We start from the raw sequence: 19,888 nt of genomic DNA, 5'->3' as shown, positions 1-19,888 counted from the left end.
CCCTCCTGCCCTATCCATTTACACTTCTGCAGCTGGCTGGGGTGGAAGGACTGGCTGGATCAGGGCCGTGGGGACGGAGACCACCGGGCCTCCCCCCACAGCAGCATGTGGCTCCCATTAGCCAAGTACTCGTGTTTTCTCTAGGAGGAATGCCCATGGGATGGGGGGGGGGGGGTGTTTGGATGCTGGCCTGGTGGGTCAAGCATTCAGGGGCCAGGGTGATTTGTGGGTGCCTTTGGAAGCTCAGATGCAGAGAGCTCCCCCAAAGACATCCCACCGAGACCTGGACTGGAATGGAAATGAATGCAAAATGTTCTCAGGGGTGCTCAGAGGCCACCCCCAGCCTTCCATGGCTGCCATTGTGTCTGAAGACCTGCCCAGCTGAGGTCAGAGGCAGGATCAAAACCCAGGACAGTTCGTTGGCCAGCCCACGGCTGGACTTGCTGCAGCTCCCAGCCAGTGTAAGGTGAAACTGGCCAGCCACGGACACTGGCAGGGGAGTGATGTGTGCGTCTACGTTGGGCCTTTGGGAGACTTTTCAGTTCAGTCCTTGCTCTCTTTCTGTGTTGTGCTGGGGCCCTAATAAAGAGCCTTATCACTCCCCCTGTCCGTGTCCTTCTGAACCCAGGGATTTAACAGAGGTGGTCAAGCCAAAGCCCTTCCCTGTGGCAGTGTCCCTTGCTTCAACCTGCCTGTCTGCCAAGCAGCGTGCCTGGGGAAAACCGCCTTTCTCGACTAGCTGGTAGAAGCTGCCAAATGCCAATTGCGTGAGCATTCAAGCTTGCTCCCAGCATCTCCTTTGTCCTGCCAGACAGGGGCGAGGCTAGCCGGCCTCCCAGGACAAAGGCCCCAGACTCTCCTGCGGTCTTGAACTGGAATCCCCTTTCTTGGGAACTTTGTCTTCTTTTCTGTGGCTCTTCTCCGATGTCCTTGCAGCCCTCAGGAGGCTCCCATAGCCTGGAACTTCTTGTCCATAAAAGACGCAGGGAGCAGCATGCCCGGGACGGCCCTGCCCCATCGGCCACTCCTCTGAAACGTCAGAGAAGGAGGAAAAGGAGGCAGGGCCGCTGGGAAGTCGGGGCCTGGGCAGCTCCTGAAATCTGTACTTCATTCCCCTGCCCGCTTTGGGGGACAGACTCTATGGCCCTCCGCAAACCCCACCGTCCCCAAATCTCCAGGAAGTTGGCAGCCTTGACCACTGGACAGCCCCCCCACTGTCACCCAAGCAAGGCTTCCCTCAGTCTGGCCGAAATCAGTCTGTCCCCTGGACCCCCTCCCCTCCTATGGCATGTCAGACTGGGAGCCCCGCTTCTTCTTTCCTTGGGAGAAGCCGAAAAGTGGGCTCTCGGGACAGCCATGAAACAAGGAGGGCTCCAGGGGAGGGAGTGGCCCAGCATATCCTTCCCTCTCGGAAGGCTCCAGAGCTCCTTGCTGCTGACTTCTCCTCTGCTTGGAGGAGGCCAGAGGCCTTGGGGGACCAGGCCTTGCACAAAGAGGCTGCAACTCAGGGACATTTGCAGGACGCCTGCCTGGTCCACCCTCCAAGCTGGATCAAGAAGGTGGAGAGTTGCATTAGTTCCACGTCGGGTCGCCAGACTGCAGGTGGGACCACTCAGAAGTATTCTCGACCTCCCAACCGCCAAGATCAGCTCCCCTGCAGGAAATGGCTGGGGCAGCTTTGGGGTAGAGGGGCTGGTGCCACATCCCTCCCTCCCTCCCCGATTGCTCTTTTGCAAGAGTCTGGATTGGACAGATTTCTGTACATTCCCAGGGGCTGCTTGTGCAATTTCCCTTTCCTCCATTGCATGACTCGATGCATCAGAGCGTCGGTTTAGCAAAGTCTACACACCCTGCAGGATGCTGTCTCAGCCAGAGAAGTCTGTCACATCACCTCCTAAGTGGAGATGTGGAGGATTCAACCTGAGACCTTCTGCAGGCCAAGCAGAAGTTCTGACTGTTGAGCCCCAGTCCCTCTCCCCCCCCTCCCCCGCTGCTGTGCCTACATCACTCTGTGGTCAAATTTCCCCTGCTCAAAGTCCTGGGCTGGCCAGATGGGGTGGGGGGGGAAGCATCTCCTTACCCTGATTTTGATGTCTGGGTTTTTGACGTAGATGTTCCGGACGCCGAGCACAATCTCTTTGGTCGCGTAGTCCTGCAGGAGGGCCATCACCTTGATCATGTTGTCCTGCGTTAAGCACCCGCCGTACTTCTCATAAAGGATGCGCAAGGGGACGGTCTTCTCTGGAGGGGGAACCAGAAGGAACAGAACATTCAGCTCGGCTTCCCAGAGGCCCCTTCTTGACCCCTAAGGGGGAGGAGGATTCCATCACGCCAAGGAAAAGAGCCGGAAAGATGGAATCCTAGAGGGCGTCTCTGACATCCATAGAAGCATAAATGCTTGAGAGAATCCACTAAACTGGGGGGGGGGGGCAGCAAACACACCAGGAGACAGAATCAGGATACAGGAGGATCTTGACAGGCTGGGAAACTGGGCTGAAATGAATAAAATGAATTTTTAATAGGGACAAATGTAAAGACAAATTTAGGTAGGAAAAATCAAATGCATCACTATAGGATGGGGGAGACTTGTCTTGGCAGTAGTACATGTGAAAAGGATCTGGGGGTCAGACACTGAACATGAGTCAGCAGTGTGAATTGGTAGCTAAAAAGGCAAATGGGATTTTAGGCTGTATTAAAAGAAGTATCATGTCCAGATCACAGGAGGTGATGTCACCACTTTACTCCGTTCTAGTTACACCTCCCTTGGAGTCCTGTGTTCAGTTTTGGGCACCACAACTGATGAAAGATGTAGAGAAACTGGAGCGTGTCCAGAGGAGGGAACAAAGTTGCTGAGGGGTTTGGGGACCAAGGCATATGAAGAAAGGCTGGGGGAGCTTCGTCTGCTTAGCCTGGAGAGGAGATGACTAAAGGTGATATGTTGTTGTTGTCAGGTGCGAAGTCGTGCCCGACCCATCGCGACCCCCTGGACAATGATCCTCCAGGCCTTCCTGTCCTCTACCATTCCCTGGAGTCCATTTAAGTTTGCAGGTGATATGATAACCACCTTCAAATACTTTAAGGGTAGTCATATAGAAGATGGAGCAGAGTTATTTTCTGTTGCCCCAGAGGGTCAGACCAGAACCAGTGGCTTGAAATTAATTCAAAATCCCCTGGTCCAGATGAAATGCACCCGAGAGTACTCAAAGAACTTTCCAGAGAACTTGCACAGCCCTTGTCCATCATCTTCGGAACCTCTTTAAGGACTGGAGATGTCCCGGAGGACTGGAAAAGAGCAAACGTTATTCCGATCTTCAAAAAAGGGAGGAAGGATGACCCGGGAAACTACAGACCAGTGAGTCTGACCTCCGTTGTGGGGAAGATAATGGAACAGATATTAAAGGGAGTGATCTGCAAACATCTGGTGGATAATTTGGTGATCCAAGGAAGTCAGCATGGATTTGTCTCCAACAGGTCCTGCCAGACCAACCTAGTTTCCTTTTTTGACCAAGTAACAGGTTTGCTGGATCGAGGAAATTCGGTTGATGTCATTTACTTGGATTTTAGTAAAGCTTTTGACAAGGTTCCCCATGATGTTCTTATGGATAAGTTGAAGGACTGCAATCTGGATTTTCAGATAGTTAGGTGGATAGGGAATTGGTTAGAGAACCGCACTCAAAGAGTTGTTGTCAATGGTGTTTCATCAGACTGGAGAGAGGTGAGTAGCGGGGTACCTCAGGGCTCGGTGCTTGGCCCGGTACTTTTTAACATATTTATTAATGATCTAGATGAGGGAGTGGAGGGACTACTCATCAAGTTTGCAGATGACACCAAATTGGGAGGACTGGCAAATACTCCGGAAGATAGAGACAGAGTTCAACGAGATCTGAACACAATGGAAAAATGGACAAATGAGAACAAGATGCAATTTAATAAAGATAAGTGTAAAGTTCTGCATCTGGGTCAGAAAAATGAAAAGCATGCCTACTGGATGGGGGATACGCTTCTAGGTAGCACTGTGTGTGAACGAGACCTTGGGGTACTTGTGGATTGTAAACTAAACATGAGCAGGCAGTGTGATGCAGCGGTAAAAAAGGCAAATGCCATTTTGGGCTGTATCAACAGAGGCATCACATCAAAATCACAAGATGTCATAGTCCCATTGTATACGGCACTGGTCAGACCACACCTGGAGTACTGTGTGCAGTTCTGGAGGCCTCACTTCAAGAAGGACATCGATAAAATTGAAAGGGTACAGAGGAGAGCGACGAAGATGATCTGGGGCCAAGGGACCAAGCCCTATGAAGATAGGTTGAGGGACTTGGGAATGTTCAGCCTGGAGAAAAGGAGGTTGAGAGGGGACATGATAGCCCTCTTTAAGTATTTGAAAGGTTGTCACTTGGAGGAGGGCAGGATGCTGTTTCTGCTGGCTGCAGAGGAAAGGACACGCAGTAATGGGTTCAAACTTCAAGTACAACGATATAGGCTAGATATCAGGAAAAAGTTTTTCACAGTCAGAGTAGTTCAGCAGTGGAATAGGCTGCCTAAGGAGGTGGTGAGCTCCCCCTCACTGGCAGTCTTCAAGCAAAGGTTGGATACACACTTTTCTTGGATGCTTTAGGATGCTTAGGGCTGATCCTGCGTTGAGCAGGGGGTTGGACTAGATGGCCTGTATGGCCCCTTCCAACTCTATGATTCTATGATTCTATGATTCTATGATTCAAAAGAATTTTTAGCTAAACATCTAGAAAAAGTTCCTGACAGGGAGAGCGGTTTCTCAGGGGAACAGGCTTCCTCGGGAGGTGGTGGGTTCTCCTTCTTTGGAAGTTTTTAAGCAGAGGCTAGATAGTCATCAGACAGATATGCTGGTTTTAAGAACTGAGGCTGAGTGGGTGGGCAGGAAGTGATATGTCAGTGTTTGTCTCTTGGGGCCCTGCCTTGCAGACCCAGGGAATTGCTGGTTGTCACTGTGGGATGGGAGGTGAATTCCCTCCAGGCTATTCTGGAGATTTTTGATGGGGGGGAGGGGATCTCTTGGCCATAAAATTGGGGTCACTTTGGGCGGGCAGGTAGTCATGAATTCCTGCATTGTGCAGGGAGCTGGACTAGATGACCTCGGAGGCCCTTCCAACTCTATCATTCTACGAGTGTGCTCATTGGGTATGAAAGTGGGATTAAAATACTGTAAGCAAAATAAACAAAGAAAACCTCAGCAAGGAAAAAGCAATCTGGGTCTTGCATTACAGCCAGAGAACCAGCCCTTGGAATGTCTTGTTTGACCTTGGAGTAGCTGACCTTGAACACAAATGGTTCTGTTCCCAAAGCCTGAGGTGGCAGCAGGAGCCACGAAATGGGTCCCCCCCCCCCGGCACTGGGCTCACACCTTGCGCAGTGAAGCCCCTCAGCCTTCCCCTGCAGGCTCCTGGCCTTGCCTCTTCTACCTCTCTTCCAACCCCCACCTAACAGGCAGTCGAAACCCGCTTCCTGCTGGCGGCAGGTCACACCGAGGTTGTCCTTGTCAGAGAGGCCTGTGTACCTAAACTGCTGGAGCTCTGTCAAGAATAGCCCTGGAGGCCGCAGAGCGTATCGGATCAGAGCAACCTCGAATTCCTTCCCAGCAGTGGAAAAAAACACGTCACTTGTGCACAAGCGTATGCCTTGCACAGAAGCAGGGGGGGGGGGGGGAGAGAGGCTGCATTTGCTATTTTGGTTCTCTTTGTTCCCTGCTCCCACTTTCCGTCTAAAAATTGTGTTCAGACTTGTATCCCGAAAGGACGCCAAGCCTGCAAAGAACAAAAAGCCCTGCGCTGGAAAAGCCAGTGGCACGGAGGCGGCATTTTGACACCCTGAGGACACTTGGACTATTCACCCAGCAGGTTAGCAGAGAGCGTCTGCTGCATCCTTTGCTCAGTGCTTACCGGAGGGTCCGGCCCATGCGTCATCATACAAATACTAATTAATACTTTCACTGCACGAAGTTAAGGAGCAGGAGGCTTCAAACGGATCAAAGGAAGTCCTTCTTCACCCAAAGTGTCGTTCACACGTGGAACTCACTGCTGCAGGGAGGGGGGCAGCTACAAGCACAGACGGCTTCCAGAGGGGGCCGGAGAAGCATCTGGAGCAGAGGCCCCTCACAGGCTGTGAGCCACAAGGCACAGATGGGACCCCCTGTCTGGAGCAGGGATGCCGCACCAGAGGGTCCTTTAGTCTGACCCAGAATGGCTCTTCTTGTGCTCTTATGTCTGGTGCTTGGTGGGTGGGGGACAGCTGTGGGAGGGCTTCTGGAGATCTGGCCCTGCTGGTGGACCTCCTGGTGGCCCCTGGGTTTTGGCCACAGAGGGTTAGACCGGAGGGGCCACTGCCCTGATCCAAAAGGGCGTCTCTCATGTTCTTATCGCCTGTCCCTCAGGCACAATCCCACTTATCTAAGCCAGCTCCTGAGTTGGTGAAAGGGCACTGGCCTATGTCTCTCAGCACCACACTCCTGGCTGCACCCGGGGGGGAGCACAGTGCACCCCTCTCCCGACCCAGCCGGAGCAGAACCGGGAGGGGCCAGCCCCCTCTTGGCGCAGCATCCCCCGTGCTTCTCCGCCTTGGCCCGGAAGCCCCTCGACCGCAGGTCCGGCCGGAAGGAGGGCTTATCTCTGCAGCTTCACCCCCTTCGAAGAATGTGGCCCGCGATGCGCCCATTGTTCCGTGGGGCCCGGGGGAAGCAGCAAACTCCCTGCAGGCACATCCGCTGACTTGGCACCGGCCTCCAAGGGCAGGAAGTGGCCAGTGGGGAGAGGAATGTCATCTCGCCTTGCCCTTCCTTGGCCGGACTCGGGGACAGCTGCAAAGACCCCGCCACCGGTCTCTGGCCTCCCTGCCCACTGAGCGCTCCAGGCATGGAGAGCTGGGCCTCCCAAGGGCAGCAAAAGAGCTCTTGCCAAGACTGCCGGAGGGCAAGGCATTCAGGGAGCCACGCGGGTGTGGTAGTTAAAGGGTTCAAATCTGGTTCAGATCCCCACTTGTGCTATCTACGGAAGCTGGCTGGGTAACGTTTGAGTCTCCTTCGGGTAGAGAAAAGCAGCCTAGAAGAACCAACTCTCCTTTTCATAGACTAAGCAGAGGATTTGAGAGAAACAGAGAGAGCGGTTCCTCAGTGGAACAGGCTTCCTCGGGAGGTGGTGGGTTCTCCATCTGTGGAAATTTTTTAAGCAGAGGCTGGAGAGCCATCTGACGGAGAGGCTGATTCTGTGAAGGCTCAAGGGGCTGGCAGGTGACAGTGGAGGAGCGAGAGGGTTGTGGGTGTCCTGCACAGTGCAGGGGGTTGGACTAGATGACCCAGGATGTCCCTTCCATGATTCTATGATTCTAATGTATCTGGGGGCACCTCCTTGCAGTCTGTGTTGTGTGTCCCGTTCTACCGCTGGGGCTATTCCTGGAAGGCCGGGGTTTTGAGCATGGTGATGGGATCCAGCTTACTCCCCCAGGATCTTCCATCAACACTGGCCAGAGGGACGAACCTCGTGGCCTTTTTGAGACAGAAGATTCATGTGTCTCTCTGGCAGGGCTGCTTTTCCTGCTCCCTTAAGGAGGTTATATTGCTGGGCCTTCGCTAGAGAAAACCTCCTTGGATAAAAAGGAGCTGGCAAATCAGCCAAGGTCTAAGCCAGGGGTAGTCAAACTGTGGCCCTCCAGGTGTCCATGGACTACAATTCCCATGAGCCCCTGCCAGCATTTGCTGGCAGGGGCTCATGGGAATTGTAGTCCATGGACACCTGGAGGGCCACAGTTTGACCACCCCTGGTCTAAGCTACTTTTCCGGGAAGATTCAGGTGGGGAGCTGTGTTGGTCTGAAGTAGAGCGAAATTTGGGCCCAATCAGGCACCTTCAAGCCCCAACAGAATTTTATTCCAGGTGTGAAACGGGGATCGTCACCATGCAGAAGGAAAGGCAGAGCAAATTAGCAGGAAATGAGTAAGCAACATCATGTAGCTATCCCACAAATATGCAGCATAAATCTAGCGATATATTATGCTGCATCGGACATGGCGCTACTCACGTCCTGCTGATCTACTCTGCCCTTACATCTGCACGGTGACGATCCCTGTTGCATTGTCTGAGGAAGAGTGCTGGCCCATGAAAGCTCACACCTGGAATAAATCTTAGTTGCTCTTACAGGTGCCCCTGGACTCAAAATTTTGTTTTTCTGTGGAAGGTAATTGGGAAGCAGCGACTGAGCAGCTGCAGGTTCTCCCAGGGGAGAGATCTGCCTGGGACCCTCTCCAAAGAGCGTTGGCCAACAAATATCAAAACAGAAGGGTGTGCTCTGGATGAGCAGGAAGCCCTGGCTTGCTCCTCTGACAGGCTTAGAGCTATGTACAGGAGGAAGTCAAAATAAGAAGCTTCAAAATGGGCTTCAACTGAGGTGCTCACCCAGGAGCTCAAGAGGGTGGTGGGTCTGTGCTCCCACCAGTCCAGGGTCTCCCTCCCTCCATGGATGTGCAGGAGGGCTGTGTGCTTCGGCGTGGTTTGGACACCTCAGTGATCACCGAAGCTCGAGGCAGCCAGAACACCGTGATGTGGTCGTCCCAATGGTTGGGGGGGGGGGGGGGGGCTGGCTGGCCAAAGTGGAATCCATCCAAGATGGAGATGCTGACTGGAGGGTCACTCGATGATGCCCATGTGACAGCTGTAGACTCTGGAAAAATCCTTGGGGTGTGGTCGGATTCTGTGCTATCGTTTTACAAACAAGTCCCCATAGTAGCGTGGTTGATGTTTTCTCACTATGCCCAGCGTGTCAGCAGGCAGGGGGTGGGACTAGATGGCCTGTATGGCCCCTTCCAACTCTGTGATTCTGTGATTTGTTCAGTTTTAGCAGGGAACGCCAGGCTGAATTGTTTAGGCTGGCCTTTGGAGGGTAACCGCGTGTTTGGGCTTATTTTTATTTTAATAATTTTTTAAATTTTAATATTTTAATTTTCTATTTTTTACTGATTTAATATTTTAATGTTAATGTTTTGCATTTAGTTGTTGTTGTGTCATTTTACCTTACTGTTTTTAAGGTTGCGAGAGCCTTCAGGGGAGTGCTGGGGTTGGCAGGGCTGCGGGAGGGATCAGGGATGCCAAGGGGAACCGGAAGCGACTTCCTCGCACTCACCCCCCTGCCCCCCTTACCTGCATGTGGCTGCAAGGCGACCTTCAGCAGGTCCTTGCTCCCGCACTCGGGTCCCAGCGCCCCGTTGTAGCCAGCCGCGCGGGCTCCGAACATCAGCCGGCACATGCGCTCGCTGGCCGTGTTGTTGCTGATGACGGCAAAGACGTCGAAGTCGCATCCGTTGTTCATGCCCTCGGAGACCTTGATCTTGACTTTCAAGCCCTCCTCCTCCTCGGCCGGGTAGGTCTTCTTGAGCTTCGCCTTCTCCAGCACGGCCGTCTCTTCCTCGGAGCCTGCCAGGAGGAAGCACAGCCATGGCTGCCGCATCTGCCCTCGCACCTCATCCCTTACGACGCGCCCGCCCTGTGTCATGTAGAATGGGCATCTGCACATGTGTCAGAGCACCCCGATCTTCAGCTACATTGAATCCCATGCCACCATAGGGGCCAGCAGGATTTGGGATGGGGGAAGGAATAACCTTTTGTGAGTCAGAGAAACACAGTATCCTGGGCTGAATCTGCACGGGGCGTTCTTTTTCTGCTTTTGATCCTGCTGAATTAAGATGGATTTGAACCCAAGTCTTTGAGCTCCCCTTTGAGCACCGCCCCGACTTGAAACAGAAAGCCATCTGCACAAGGCCACGAGTGGGCGGGGGGAGTTGAGACAAGCAGAGACGAGGACCCCGATTTCGTGCTCCAGAAAAAAGGGAACTGCCTCCCATGCTGATCTCTCCGCCTCTCCTACATCACAGAGCCTGAATCTTCAAGCAGGCAGGTGGGCAGGCAAGCAAGTGGGGGGGGGGGGGTAGCAGGCATTCAGGGGGGAGCCAAGATGAGTGGAGATGAGGCAGCAGCAGCCTCCCACAGAATGAGGCATATCTCTGCTGCGCAAAGTGTGGATTCTGGAGCACAGTCACCGTAAACCTTTAAAAAAATAAATCTTGCAACCAGGAACTAGGAATTCTTTGAACTGGCGCCCAGCCAATCTGGGGCAGACTGCCTTGTTACAGCGTGGGAGCCACGAGGCAGCAACAAGTTATTTCAGGGAAAGCAGACAGCTGCACGCTTACTCATGCCAATTTTTCAAATATTGAGGCTTATATCCACTCCAGGATATTGCAGGGGAAAGGTAGGGTCACTCCGGATTAATCACGCTTGTTGCAGAGGGAAAATTTAAATTATCCATAATCAAAATGGAAATCGCATTCAGTGTAGACAGCAGGGATTGAATCGACCTGGGATTGGAATACAAGCTCCGCACAAATTCAGCCCTGGTATGGACTCCAAAAAGTCTTGAAAATTTTGTTGCTCTCTAAGGGATCACTGGACCCAAATCGCGCTGTTGAGAGATAAGAATCCTGTTCCAAATTTGTGAATGAACTGAACTGTGCATCCTGGCTCCCTCCTTTGCAAAAGCCCTCCCGCCTTCCATCTGGGATATAAGAACTTGGGGATTTCCATTCCTATTTGTATCTGATGAAGGGAGCTTTGGAAAGGTCATGCCCCGGGAATTTTCTTGGCCTCTCAAGTGCTCCTGGGCTTGAATCGAGCTGTTCTGCTGCAAACCAACATGGCTGTCCCTGAACACCTCGCCCCACTTCAGTGTCTCACACAAAGAGCTGGGAAGATTCCGGGGGGTCGCTGGGCTGGGCTGAAGCAGCCGAACAAAGTCTGAGTCTGGGGCGTCCTGAAGATTAACAAAGTTTTATTCCAGTTACAAGCTTTCATGTGCATGAATGTGAAAGTTTATACCTTGAATAGAACTTTGTTGGTCTTCAAGGGGCCCTGCTGGACTCTAACTTTGTCCAACAGCTGGAAACAACTGGAGGGTGAAAGCTGCCTCCTTGCCTCTCATTCCCGGTTTCTGAGACCTCTTTGTACCTTCCTGGTACTTGTAGTTGTGGGTGACGTCCTCCCTGGAATCCCGGCCCCTGCTCTTGGTGCTGATGTTCTTCCCCACGGTGGCGGAGTTGACGGTCTTCTTCCTGGAACTGTCGCTTTGGAGCATCCAGTAAACCACGTCTGCGTTGACCTCGGCAAAGACGAAGGGGACGTCGTACTTCAGCTTCAGTTCTCCTTCCTTGATGGCCTTGACCGGAGTTGGGCCGCAGCAGTAAACGCCTGAAGAGCAAACAGGGCAGTCAACCAACGGCATGGGCGATCAGCATCGTCTCTGAGGACTAGGAAGGCCACTTCGTCCATTCCTCAGAACAAGGGAGTTCCCCTCCAAATTCAAGGCAGGCTACACTTCCAAGACAAGAGAATAGCAGAAGTGGTTGGCCATCACCCTGGACTTCCCTGTGGACTCCCGTCCAACTCCTACCCAGGACCGACCTTGCTTAGCTTCTGAGACCCAATGAAATTGTGTTAAATCCAAGGAGACCGTGTTAGATCCAAGGAGATCATGGCCCTCCAGACCAGGGCACCAATCAACGATCCAGAGCATTAAAACACATCCCATTGTGTGACAATAAAACGGGGGGCTGGGCCCCACAAAGGAAATAATATGCAAGAAAGGAGAGCACAGAAGCAAGCAATGAAAAGACCACCATCCATGCATTTTGGTGACGCACAGTAAGGTCAAGGCATCTTGAAGGAAGTCTCTTCATACACTTGCCAGCTTAGATATTCCTGGTGCCATATCTTTATTCCAGCTTATATCTTTCTATGAAGGCACCGGATCTTCCAGTCTTTTAAGATCGATCCAGCGCTAACTGCGAAGATAACTTTCTGGCCTGCTCTGAGTCTGTGTCTAAGAAGGCTGGGCCGGCTGCTGGTCTCTCCACCACACCTGGAGACTGGAGCTGAAGTGAGGAATGTTAAAGCCGAAGCCAACGGAAGGAAGAATATCGGAGCCGACAACTGCATGAAGAGCTTTCCTTCAAGACAGACGCCTGGACGTTATTGTGTGTAGCCAGCAATGCGCAGATTGTGGTTTTTCACCCCCACAAAGGAAAGGCATCCTGGGTGCTGGGCAAAGCCCTACATGGGGTGTGCAGTGGGGCTTTGGTGGGGGTCCAGGAGATGGTCGGAGGACCGTGGTGTCCAGAATCGTTACCTTCACTTTTCTCTTGGGGCGTTGGGTCCAAAACCTGCCAGCCGCCGAAGTCTCCCGGGAGATCGGGCCGAGACATCCAGCTTTCCACCCAGCAGTGGAAATTCCTGTGGAACCAGAGAATAGAAGCGTCAGAGAAAGGGGAGAAAGAGGCCTTCCCAGCGCTTGCAATGAGAAAGTTGTTCAGCGAGCTGAATTCTCTGGCCCGGCCATTCTCAGCAGGGGGCATATGGCTTCCGGAGGAGGGAGGCGCATTTGAAGGGGGCCGCAGGTGGAAAAATGTGAGAAAGGAAGCAGAAAGGGTTGGGGGGGGGGAATACCCTTTGTGTCAAGGATGACGTCGTGAATTGCTAGGAAGTTTGACCCTCGTCAGGGGAAGGCAAAAGAAACCGCGATCTCCATTCCTTTGTGTGTGCCTGAACTAAATGCATCTAAGGAAACGAAGGAACGGCCATGCTTCTCGTAGTCAAGGGCCCTAGAAATCCGTCTCACGTGAGTCTAAGGTGAGGTATGTCGAGTAGGGTTGATTCACTCCTGCCTTAGGCCTTTTTCAGCCTGCTTACTGCAGGGGCCCCTGGAGCCAGAGAAGAGCTCCTGAAGGGGTAGGGGCCAAATAAGGGCTGAGAACGGCTGCTCTAGCCTGGCCTCCCCCTGACGTCCCTCCCCCCATTCGCTATTCCTCCCTCTTAAGCAGATTTTGGGGTGAGGGGGCTCATTCTACTTGAGGGTTTGAGTCCAGGCCCCTCTGACCTGGGTGCAGCCTGAGTGCACCTCGATAGCCAGAGCTGGCTGACCCCTTGCAGTGGGTCAGAGACCCTCCAGCCCCAGCTGCAGCCTACCTGTCCCCCCCCCCGGCCCACTCACCAGATGTACTCGCGGGTCCCCTGCTGCACCTTCCCGTTCTCGTCCAAGTACTGCTCGATCTTCAGGTTGCTGTTGGTGTCGTGGGCAGAGTTGTAGTTGGTGATGACGCGGGAGGGGATGCCCAGGCACCGGAGCACTGCGGGGAAGAGGAGGGCATTGGGGGGGGGGGGATGAAGGGCAGGCAGGCCTCAGCCCAGAAGCCTCCTGCAGCTGCTGCGTCCACATGGGGAAGTCTCCGAAACGCCAAAGGAGGGAGGCTGGTTTTTAAACGCCCCCCTCCACAGGGCAGGCAGCACAGGGCTCACAGCTGCCTTCCCTTCCTCTCCCCACAACAGGCACCCTGTGAGGGAGGGGAGGCTGAGAGAGCTCTGACAGAACTGCTGCGTGAGAACAGCAGTGACAAGCCCAAGGTCTCCCAGCTGGCTGCACGCGGAGGAGGAGCGGGGAATCAAACCCGGGTCGCTGGATCAGAAGCTGCCGCTTTTAACCACCACACCCCGCTGGCTCAAGGCAGACAAGGGGTCGCTACAGAGAGGCAGGCCGTGCCCGACCACCTCGGTTCATCTCTTGCCGTGAAATCCTTATGGGGTCAGCATAAACTGGCTGCAGCATGAAGGCACACAAGGAAGATGCCCGGACCAGGGATGGGCCAGCCTCGCCCCCCCTGCTCAGACCTCAGACGCTAAGCAGGGCTGGGCCTGGTGCCCTTGCATGAGCGGTCACTGATGAACCGCCTCAGTTCTGCTCTAGCCTCGAGAAACCTCCGGTCACCATGAGTGGACTGTGCCTTGACAACACCCCCCCCCCACACACACACACAAATCAGGGAATAAGCCCAAATGGGCGTTCCTGTGTCCAGGAAGGTCCTCCGTCCCCTCCAAAGGGTTAGGCAGGTGGGGTCCTTCCCAGGCTGGAGGAGGAGGAGGACCAGCAGAGAACGTGACCCAAAGTTCCCAGAGATGTTTTCCTGGACAAGACGGGGAAAACAGCTGCCGTGGAACAAGGACAAAAGGATCACACCCACTGCCTCCAGGCCCGTTCCCCTAGGGATGGCTTCTCTGAGCTCTTTGCTCAACAGAATGTGAGTCCAGGAGCACCTTTCAGACCAACAAAGATTGATTCAAGGCGGGAGCTGTTGAGTGCAGGCACCCTTCCTCATGAAACTCCTGCCTTGAATCAATCTTTGTTGGCCTGAAAGGTGCTCCTGGACTCACATTCTGTTGTGCTCCTTCAGACCAGCCCGGCGACCCACTGGAGTTTGTAGCTCTTTTCGCGACTTCTCTGCCTGCAAAGAGGGGGAGCGTCTTTTGAGGAGACCCAGTGGTGGAAAGATATTCCCAGCCGCCCGTCCAGGCGATTTTGTCTGCCCGTGGTTTTTGCAAGTGAGCTGTCTCTTGCCTTGCTCTCCGCGGCTGCTGATTCTGCAGGTTTACATTCCTGTGGATTTTATCCCTCCCGTCCCCAAAGCCCCTCAGGTAGCAGGTGAGGGGAAATGTCTCTGCCAGAGAGCGCCTGCAAGGTTGCGATGGGCACCAACCGGCAGAGAAACCTGAGTTCATCCCGAATTTTGGTTCGTAGTCCACGCAGCCGTGTTTGCGAACTGCCATCAACTTCCATGAATTTGGATGCCCTTTATGGTGGTTTGTCACGAGCAGAAAGCTCTGAGCCCTTTAAACCCCTGCCTTCTGCTCTTCATGGAGCCATTTAAAACTCCTGCTTTTCTCTCAAGATTGTAAGCTGCTCGGAGACTCCTTAAAGTAGAGAAGGGGGGGGGGTTAAAAACCAGTCCTCCTTCATCTCGTTGGACCCTCCCTCCCATTTCAGCAGGATCTCGGAGGGGAGATGGCAGCATAGAGTCTTCCTCTGCCTGACACCCCGGAGAGCTGGTGCCAGTCAGGAGAAGAGAGCCTTCATGGGTACGTTTCAGTAACTGCCTGGCACCCTCAAGGTTCGTGAGTTGCACAGGGGAGATATATTCTCGGTGAATGCATAAAATAAAATCTCCTCTGCCAGGGCATCGTGCCTCGTGCCAGGGTCAGCTGGCACTGGGAGTTCTGAGCTCACCACCAAATGCACAATTCTTCCTGATTAGGTCTGCCAACATCCAGGGGGCAACTGGAGATCTCCTGGAATCACACAAAATCTCCAGGCCACAGAGATCAGTTCCTCTGAAGGAAAAAGCCACTTTGGGAGGTGGGCTCTATGACCTCTATATCCCATGATGTCCCCCCCTCGCCTCAGGTTCTATTCCCCAAACCTCCCAACCTGGAGGTGGCAACCCTCGTCTGGATATTATATATGTGAGAACTAATCTCCAGCTTAGCTAGCCGGCAAAAGGGTCTTAAATCTAAGCTCGTCTTTAGCAGCTTTTTGCCATGAATGTTAATTCTTCTGTGCATTCCTCGTGCCTTATACTAACAGTCCCTTTTGCAGTTTAAAAAAAAAAGTTTCCACAATCTAGTCCTTATTTGTTCATTTCGTGTCTTTGTCCGGCAGGGCTGGACGTTTTGCTCAGCGGTTTCTTGCCAAGAGGGAACAGATCTTGACCCCTTCAGAAATCCCCAAAGAGCAGCCAAAGGGAAGGCTTCCCTCCCCCGCGCCCCGCCCCACCTCCAGACCAATTCCAGGGGTAGTCAAACTGCGGCCCTCCAGATGTCCATGGACCACCATTCCCAGGAGCCCCTGCCAGCATTCGCTGGCAGGGGCTCCTGGGAATGGTAGTCCATGGACATCTGGAGGGCTGCAGTTTGACTACCCCTGCATTAGACGGTGACTCCAGACGGGTAGCTGAGATAGGCTGTTGCCACAAAAACCAAACCGATTTAGCAGGTCTACTCAGAAGCAGGCCCCATGTTACTGAATGGGGCTTACTCTCAGAAAAGGACATTCTGGGCTGGAGAGCCATCCAAGGACCCAATAATGAAATGATGCCTGGGGTGCAGAGAGCAGACAAGGAGGGATTTGTCTCCCTCTCCCCAAGGACTAGCACCCGAGGGCATGCAACGGAGCTGGTGGGCAGGAGGGTCCGGGTGGGCAAAAGGAAAGACAACTTTATGCAGAGAGTCACTAAAAGGTGTAACTCCCTGCCGGAGGAGGTAGGGATGGCCACAGGCAGCTTGAAAGGAGGATTAGATAGATTCATGGAAGGTAGGTCTTTTAGTGGCTCCTAGCCACGTGGATTAAAGGGAGCCTCCATGTTCAGAGGCAGTCAACCTCTGAATCCCAGAGTAAGTAGCAACCTCTGGAGCAGGCCTCAGCTCCCAAGCAGGAGTTGTCAACATATGGACATGAGGCCTCATGAACACGTGAAGCTGCCTTCCACGGAATCACACACTCACACACTCACACACACACACACAGGGTCCACCCAGGACAACTAGCAGTGACTCTCCAGGGTCCAGGGTCTTTTGCATCATTTCCTATGCCGGGGTTGAACCTGGGACCTCCTGCATGCTGCAGCCCCCCCCCCCCCTTAGGCCCAGCCAGTGTCCCGAAGGGGGGATGATAAACCGCCGGGACTCAGAGATCGGCCGGGATCTGCTCACCTGTGCAGGCCACGGCAGCAAAGACCCAGCACTGCCCGTACCGGACCGGCTGGCAGCCGTATTTCCGCCACCGCTGGAGGATGTCCACGCTCCCGGCCCAGGCCATGGGGCTGACCCCGTCATCGTAGGGCTGTTTCCAGCGCCCAAACAGGATCCCTTTGTCATCGTTGCAGTTCACCTGCAGCCAGAGAGGTCACCCAAGAGGGGGTCCTTTAGCAGGGTATTCGGAACCACCTTCAAAAATTCCCAGTTTCTGTTATCCCAGTGTAGCCCCCCCCCCCCCCCTGGGCACCCAGTTCTATGTTTTGTCTGGGAAGGACAAAGGAATCTTTTCTGCCAGGCTGATCCGTCACATGGCAAACTTCTCTTGTCTCCACTTAATTTCTACAGTGGGAAATGCCGTCGAGTGGCAGACGGCCTCTGGTGACCTCACTGCATTTGCAAGGCGAGAGAGGAGCAGAGGGGGTCTTCCCTTGCCTGCCCTGGCGTAGCACCCCTGGGAGTGTGCCTGGTCTGCTTCCCGGGAGGCCCCCATCCAAGGACTGATGAAGGCCGACCCTTTTTAGCTTTCCAGGCCGGTGGGGATGAGGCTAGCCTGGGCTATGCACGGCATCGGTTGCAAAATTCAGTTTTCAGCCATCCCAGGTTGCTTGGCTGGTGCAAAATGTATCCGTTTGTTTTTCTGGGACATACCAAGAGTCCTGCCTGGAGGACGTCTCTGGCACAGGGGGCATGAGAAACCGCCTGTTCCTGGAACCGAGAGAAGAGAGCTGGCCCTTTTGTACCCCGCGGAGCTCTCTCAAAACGGCTTATCAACGTCTTTCCCTTCCTCTTCCCTCAACAGACACCCTTTGAGGCAGGTGGGGCTGAGAGAGTTCCGAGAGAACTGGGACTGACCCCAAGTGGAGGAGGAGGGGGGAATGGAACCCAGCTCTCCAAATTAGAGGCCGCTGCTCCCAAACACGACACCCCGCTGGCTGGACGGCCCCCCTTTTGTTCCAGGCAGAGGCAGAGGGCAAACTGAGCCCATTCATCCCAGCAGATCCCATCATGGCCACCTAGCGGGGCCACGCCAATCAGCCCCTGCTGGGCCCTCGGACCCACAGGGCAGCAGCCCACCGAGGAGCTCCCGGCAGCTGCAGGGGCTTCCGACGGACTCACCATGGCGCTCACGACCCGGCCGATGTAGACGGGGCTGTTGCGACGGGAGCAATCCCGGTCTTGGCTCTTGAAGAATTTGGGGTTGGTGTCCAGCAGCTGCAGGCAGATGTCCAGGATCTCCTCCTCAAACTAGCCCAGGAGGAGGAGGAAGAGGAGGAAGAGGAAGAGAGAGGTCAGGGGGGGAGGAATGGAGGCAAGAGAGCCCCAGGGGAGGCGAGCGGGGGGTTGTGCCTCACCCCGGGGGGCTTCTGAGAGAGCCGCCTCTGCACTGCACCTGCCAAGTCACTGCGAGGGGCCTCTGGCCACCTCACCCTCACAAAACGTTCGAGGAAACCAGCTAGATAGCTACATAAATAAATAAATCACAGCCAAGCCCAAATTCAACAGCATTTGAAGCTTCCCAAGGGTGGGGTGGGGTCCACACATCCATGGAAACCCCAACGGTCAGCCAGGGCGGCCCCCCTGCACAATGCAGGACATTCACAGCTACTCCCCCGCAGCCCCTGCTCTGTGCCGAGGACGGCAACCCCCCGCCGGGATCCGTGGGCCAAGCTGGGCCTCTCTGCGTCTCCTGGGAGTGGGGCTGGGAGGGGATCTTGGTCCGGCATCTCTGCTGCATTGATGTTTATCATATTAACGGGATTAATGGGAGAGTCTTTAATTGTTAGCCGCCACGAGCCTTCCGGGAGTGGCAGAATCCAGTAATAAATAAATGTAAACAAATACTCTGATAGGCTGGCCACAAAGAAGTTTGAAGACAAAATGTCTTGAATTATGGTCCATGCATGTCGCCAAAACGTGGACCGGTTAAAAGACACATTTTCACAGTTTTCCTCAGTAGCTTTACTTGACTCGCAAATTTATATACGGAAAATTGCTTGCAAAGAATCCAATGTGCAGGGGCTGAGAAAGACATTTCGGGCACCCCACCCCCCCCCCCACCACCTCTCCCAAAGACCCTTCCCTGGACCTCCTGCTTGTGAGCCAAACGAGGCACGAAGAGGGGGGATCTAGTTTAGGGCTGGCCAGAGATTTAAGGAAAACAGGCAGAGGGGAGGCAGGGGGGAAGAGAGGGACACTGTGGGCAGGGAGGGTGGACTCTAAAGCTAAAGAGACGGGCGATGCCAGATGGTGAGCGGGTGGGCAGGAGGGATGGGCCAGGGTTTGTCTCTTGTGGCCCTTCCTTGGGGATCCAGGGAATTGTTGATCGCCACTGGGGGATGGGAGGTGAATTCCCTCCAGGCCAGGCTGTATTCTGGAGATTTTTGGTGGGGCATGAAATTGGACATGAAACTGGGGTCACTACATTGTGCAGCGGGTTGGACTAGATGACCCTTGAGGTACCTTCCAACTCTATGCGGGACCAGACCTGGGCTCTCTCTCTATATCCATGGAGAAGAGGACCAGAAGCGGCTACCAGCCATGGTGACTGAAGGGAACCTCCATGTTTACAGGCAGCAAGCCAGGCCCAGGAGGCATCTTCAGGGGAAGGCTGGGCAAAGTCATGCAGATGCTCCAGACTGTAGCCAGGTCTCAGTGTGGAAGCAACAAGTGGAGTCTTTGTGCAAGTGGTGCTAATTCAGTCCCAGCTCTGCCGTTGGGTTTGACAAGCCCAAAGGAGCCCCTCTTATCTCGGGCTGGCAGCCGGACAACTCTTGCCTCTGGCCTGTTTCTGCAGGGCAGATTAGAGAGGAGAGGCACACCTCCCCCTGGGCCCCACGCGGGGGTCAGAGAAGACAGGCCTTGGGGGCTCTGCAGAACAGCCCAACCATCTGTCCGCCTGTGGAGAGGACAAGGGAACTCCACGGAAGGAAGCAGGGGTGAGGAGGGGAAAGGGATGCAGAGTCATTGCACGGGGAAGGTTTCGCTGGGTCCACAAGGCTCAGAGCTGACTGCTTATTCCCTTTCACTTGGAACGCTTTGCCCTGTCCAGGAGCTCCTGGATTTACGAGCACTCCCTGATAAAATGCTTTTAAAATCAACAAAAATTATTGCAAGAGCTCAGCTTACTTAAAGGTCTGGGAATGTGGATCCCTCTTACAAACAAAGAGACTTGTGTGTGGAAACAGTGCCATAGAGGCCCCCCTGCGCAGCAGCCATCTTCTCCAGGGGAACTCATCTCTGT

At 54.1% G+C, this 19,888-nt stretch overlaps 1 protein-coding gene across 1 annotated transcript in view; it reads right to left on the bottom strand.

The window, feature by feature from the left end:
* The window catches only part of TGM2 (transglutaminase 2), a 53,020-nt gene that overhangs the window by 7,488 nt on the left and 25,644 nt on the right, over positions 1 to 19,888 (bottom strand). Inside the window, exons 5-11 of the mRNA XM_077336097.1 lie at positions 17,764 to 17,892; positions 16,603 to 16,780; positions 13,058 to 13,193; positions 12,197 to 12,300; positions 11,020 to 11,259; positions 9,160 to 9,432; positions 2,081 to 2,241 (exon numbers count right to left, since the gene is read on the bottom strand). Coding sequence (XP_077192212.1) covers positions 2,081 to 2,241; positions 9,160 to 9,432; positions 11,020 to 11,259; positions 12,197 to 12,300; positions 13,058 to 13,193; positions 16,603 to 16,780; positions 17,764 to 17,892 — 1,221 coding nt within the window. The remainder of the gene's footprint in view (positions 1 to 2,080; positions 2,242 to 9,159; positions 9,433 to 11,019; positions 11,260 to 12,196; positions 12,301 to 13,057; positions 13,194 to 16,602; positions 16,781 to 17,763; positions 17,893 to 19,888) is intronic.

The sequence above is a fragment of the Paroedura picta genome, chromosome 4 (genome assembly GCF_049243985.1).
Source record: "Paroedura picta isolate Pp20150507F chromosome 4, Ppicta_v3.0, whole genome shotgun sequence".
NCBI lineage: Eukaryota > Metazoa > Chordata > Lepidosauria > Squamata > Gekkonidae > Paroedura > Paroedura picta.
The sequence above is the reverse complement of the archived record's forward strand: the minus strand, read 5'-3'. Positions and strand labels throughout refer to the sequence as shown.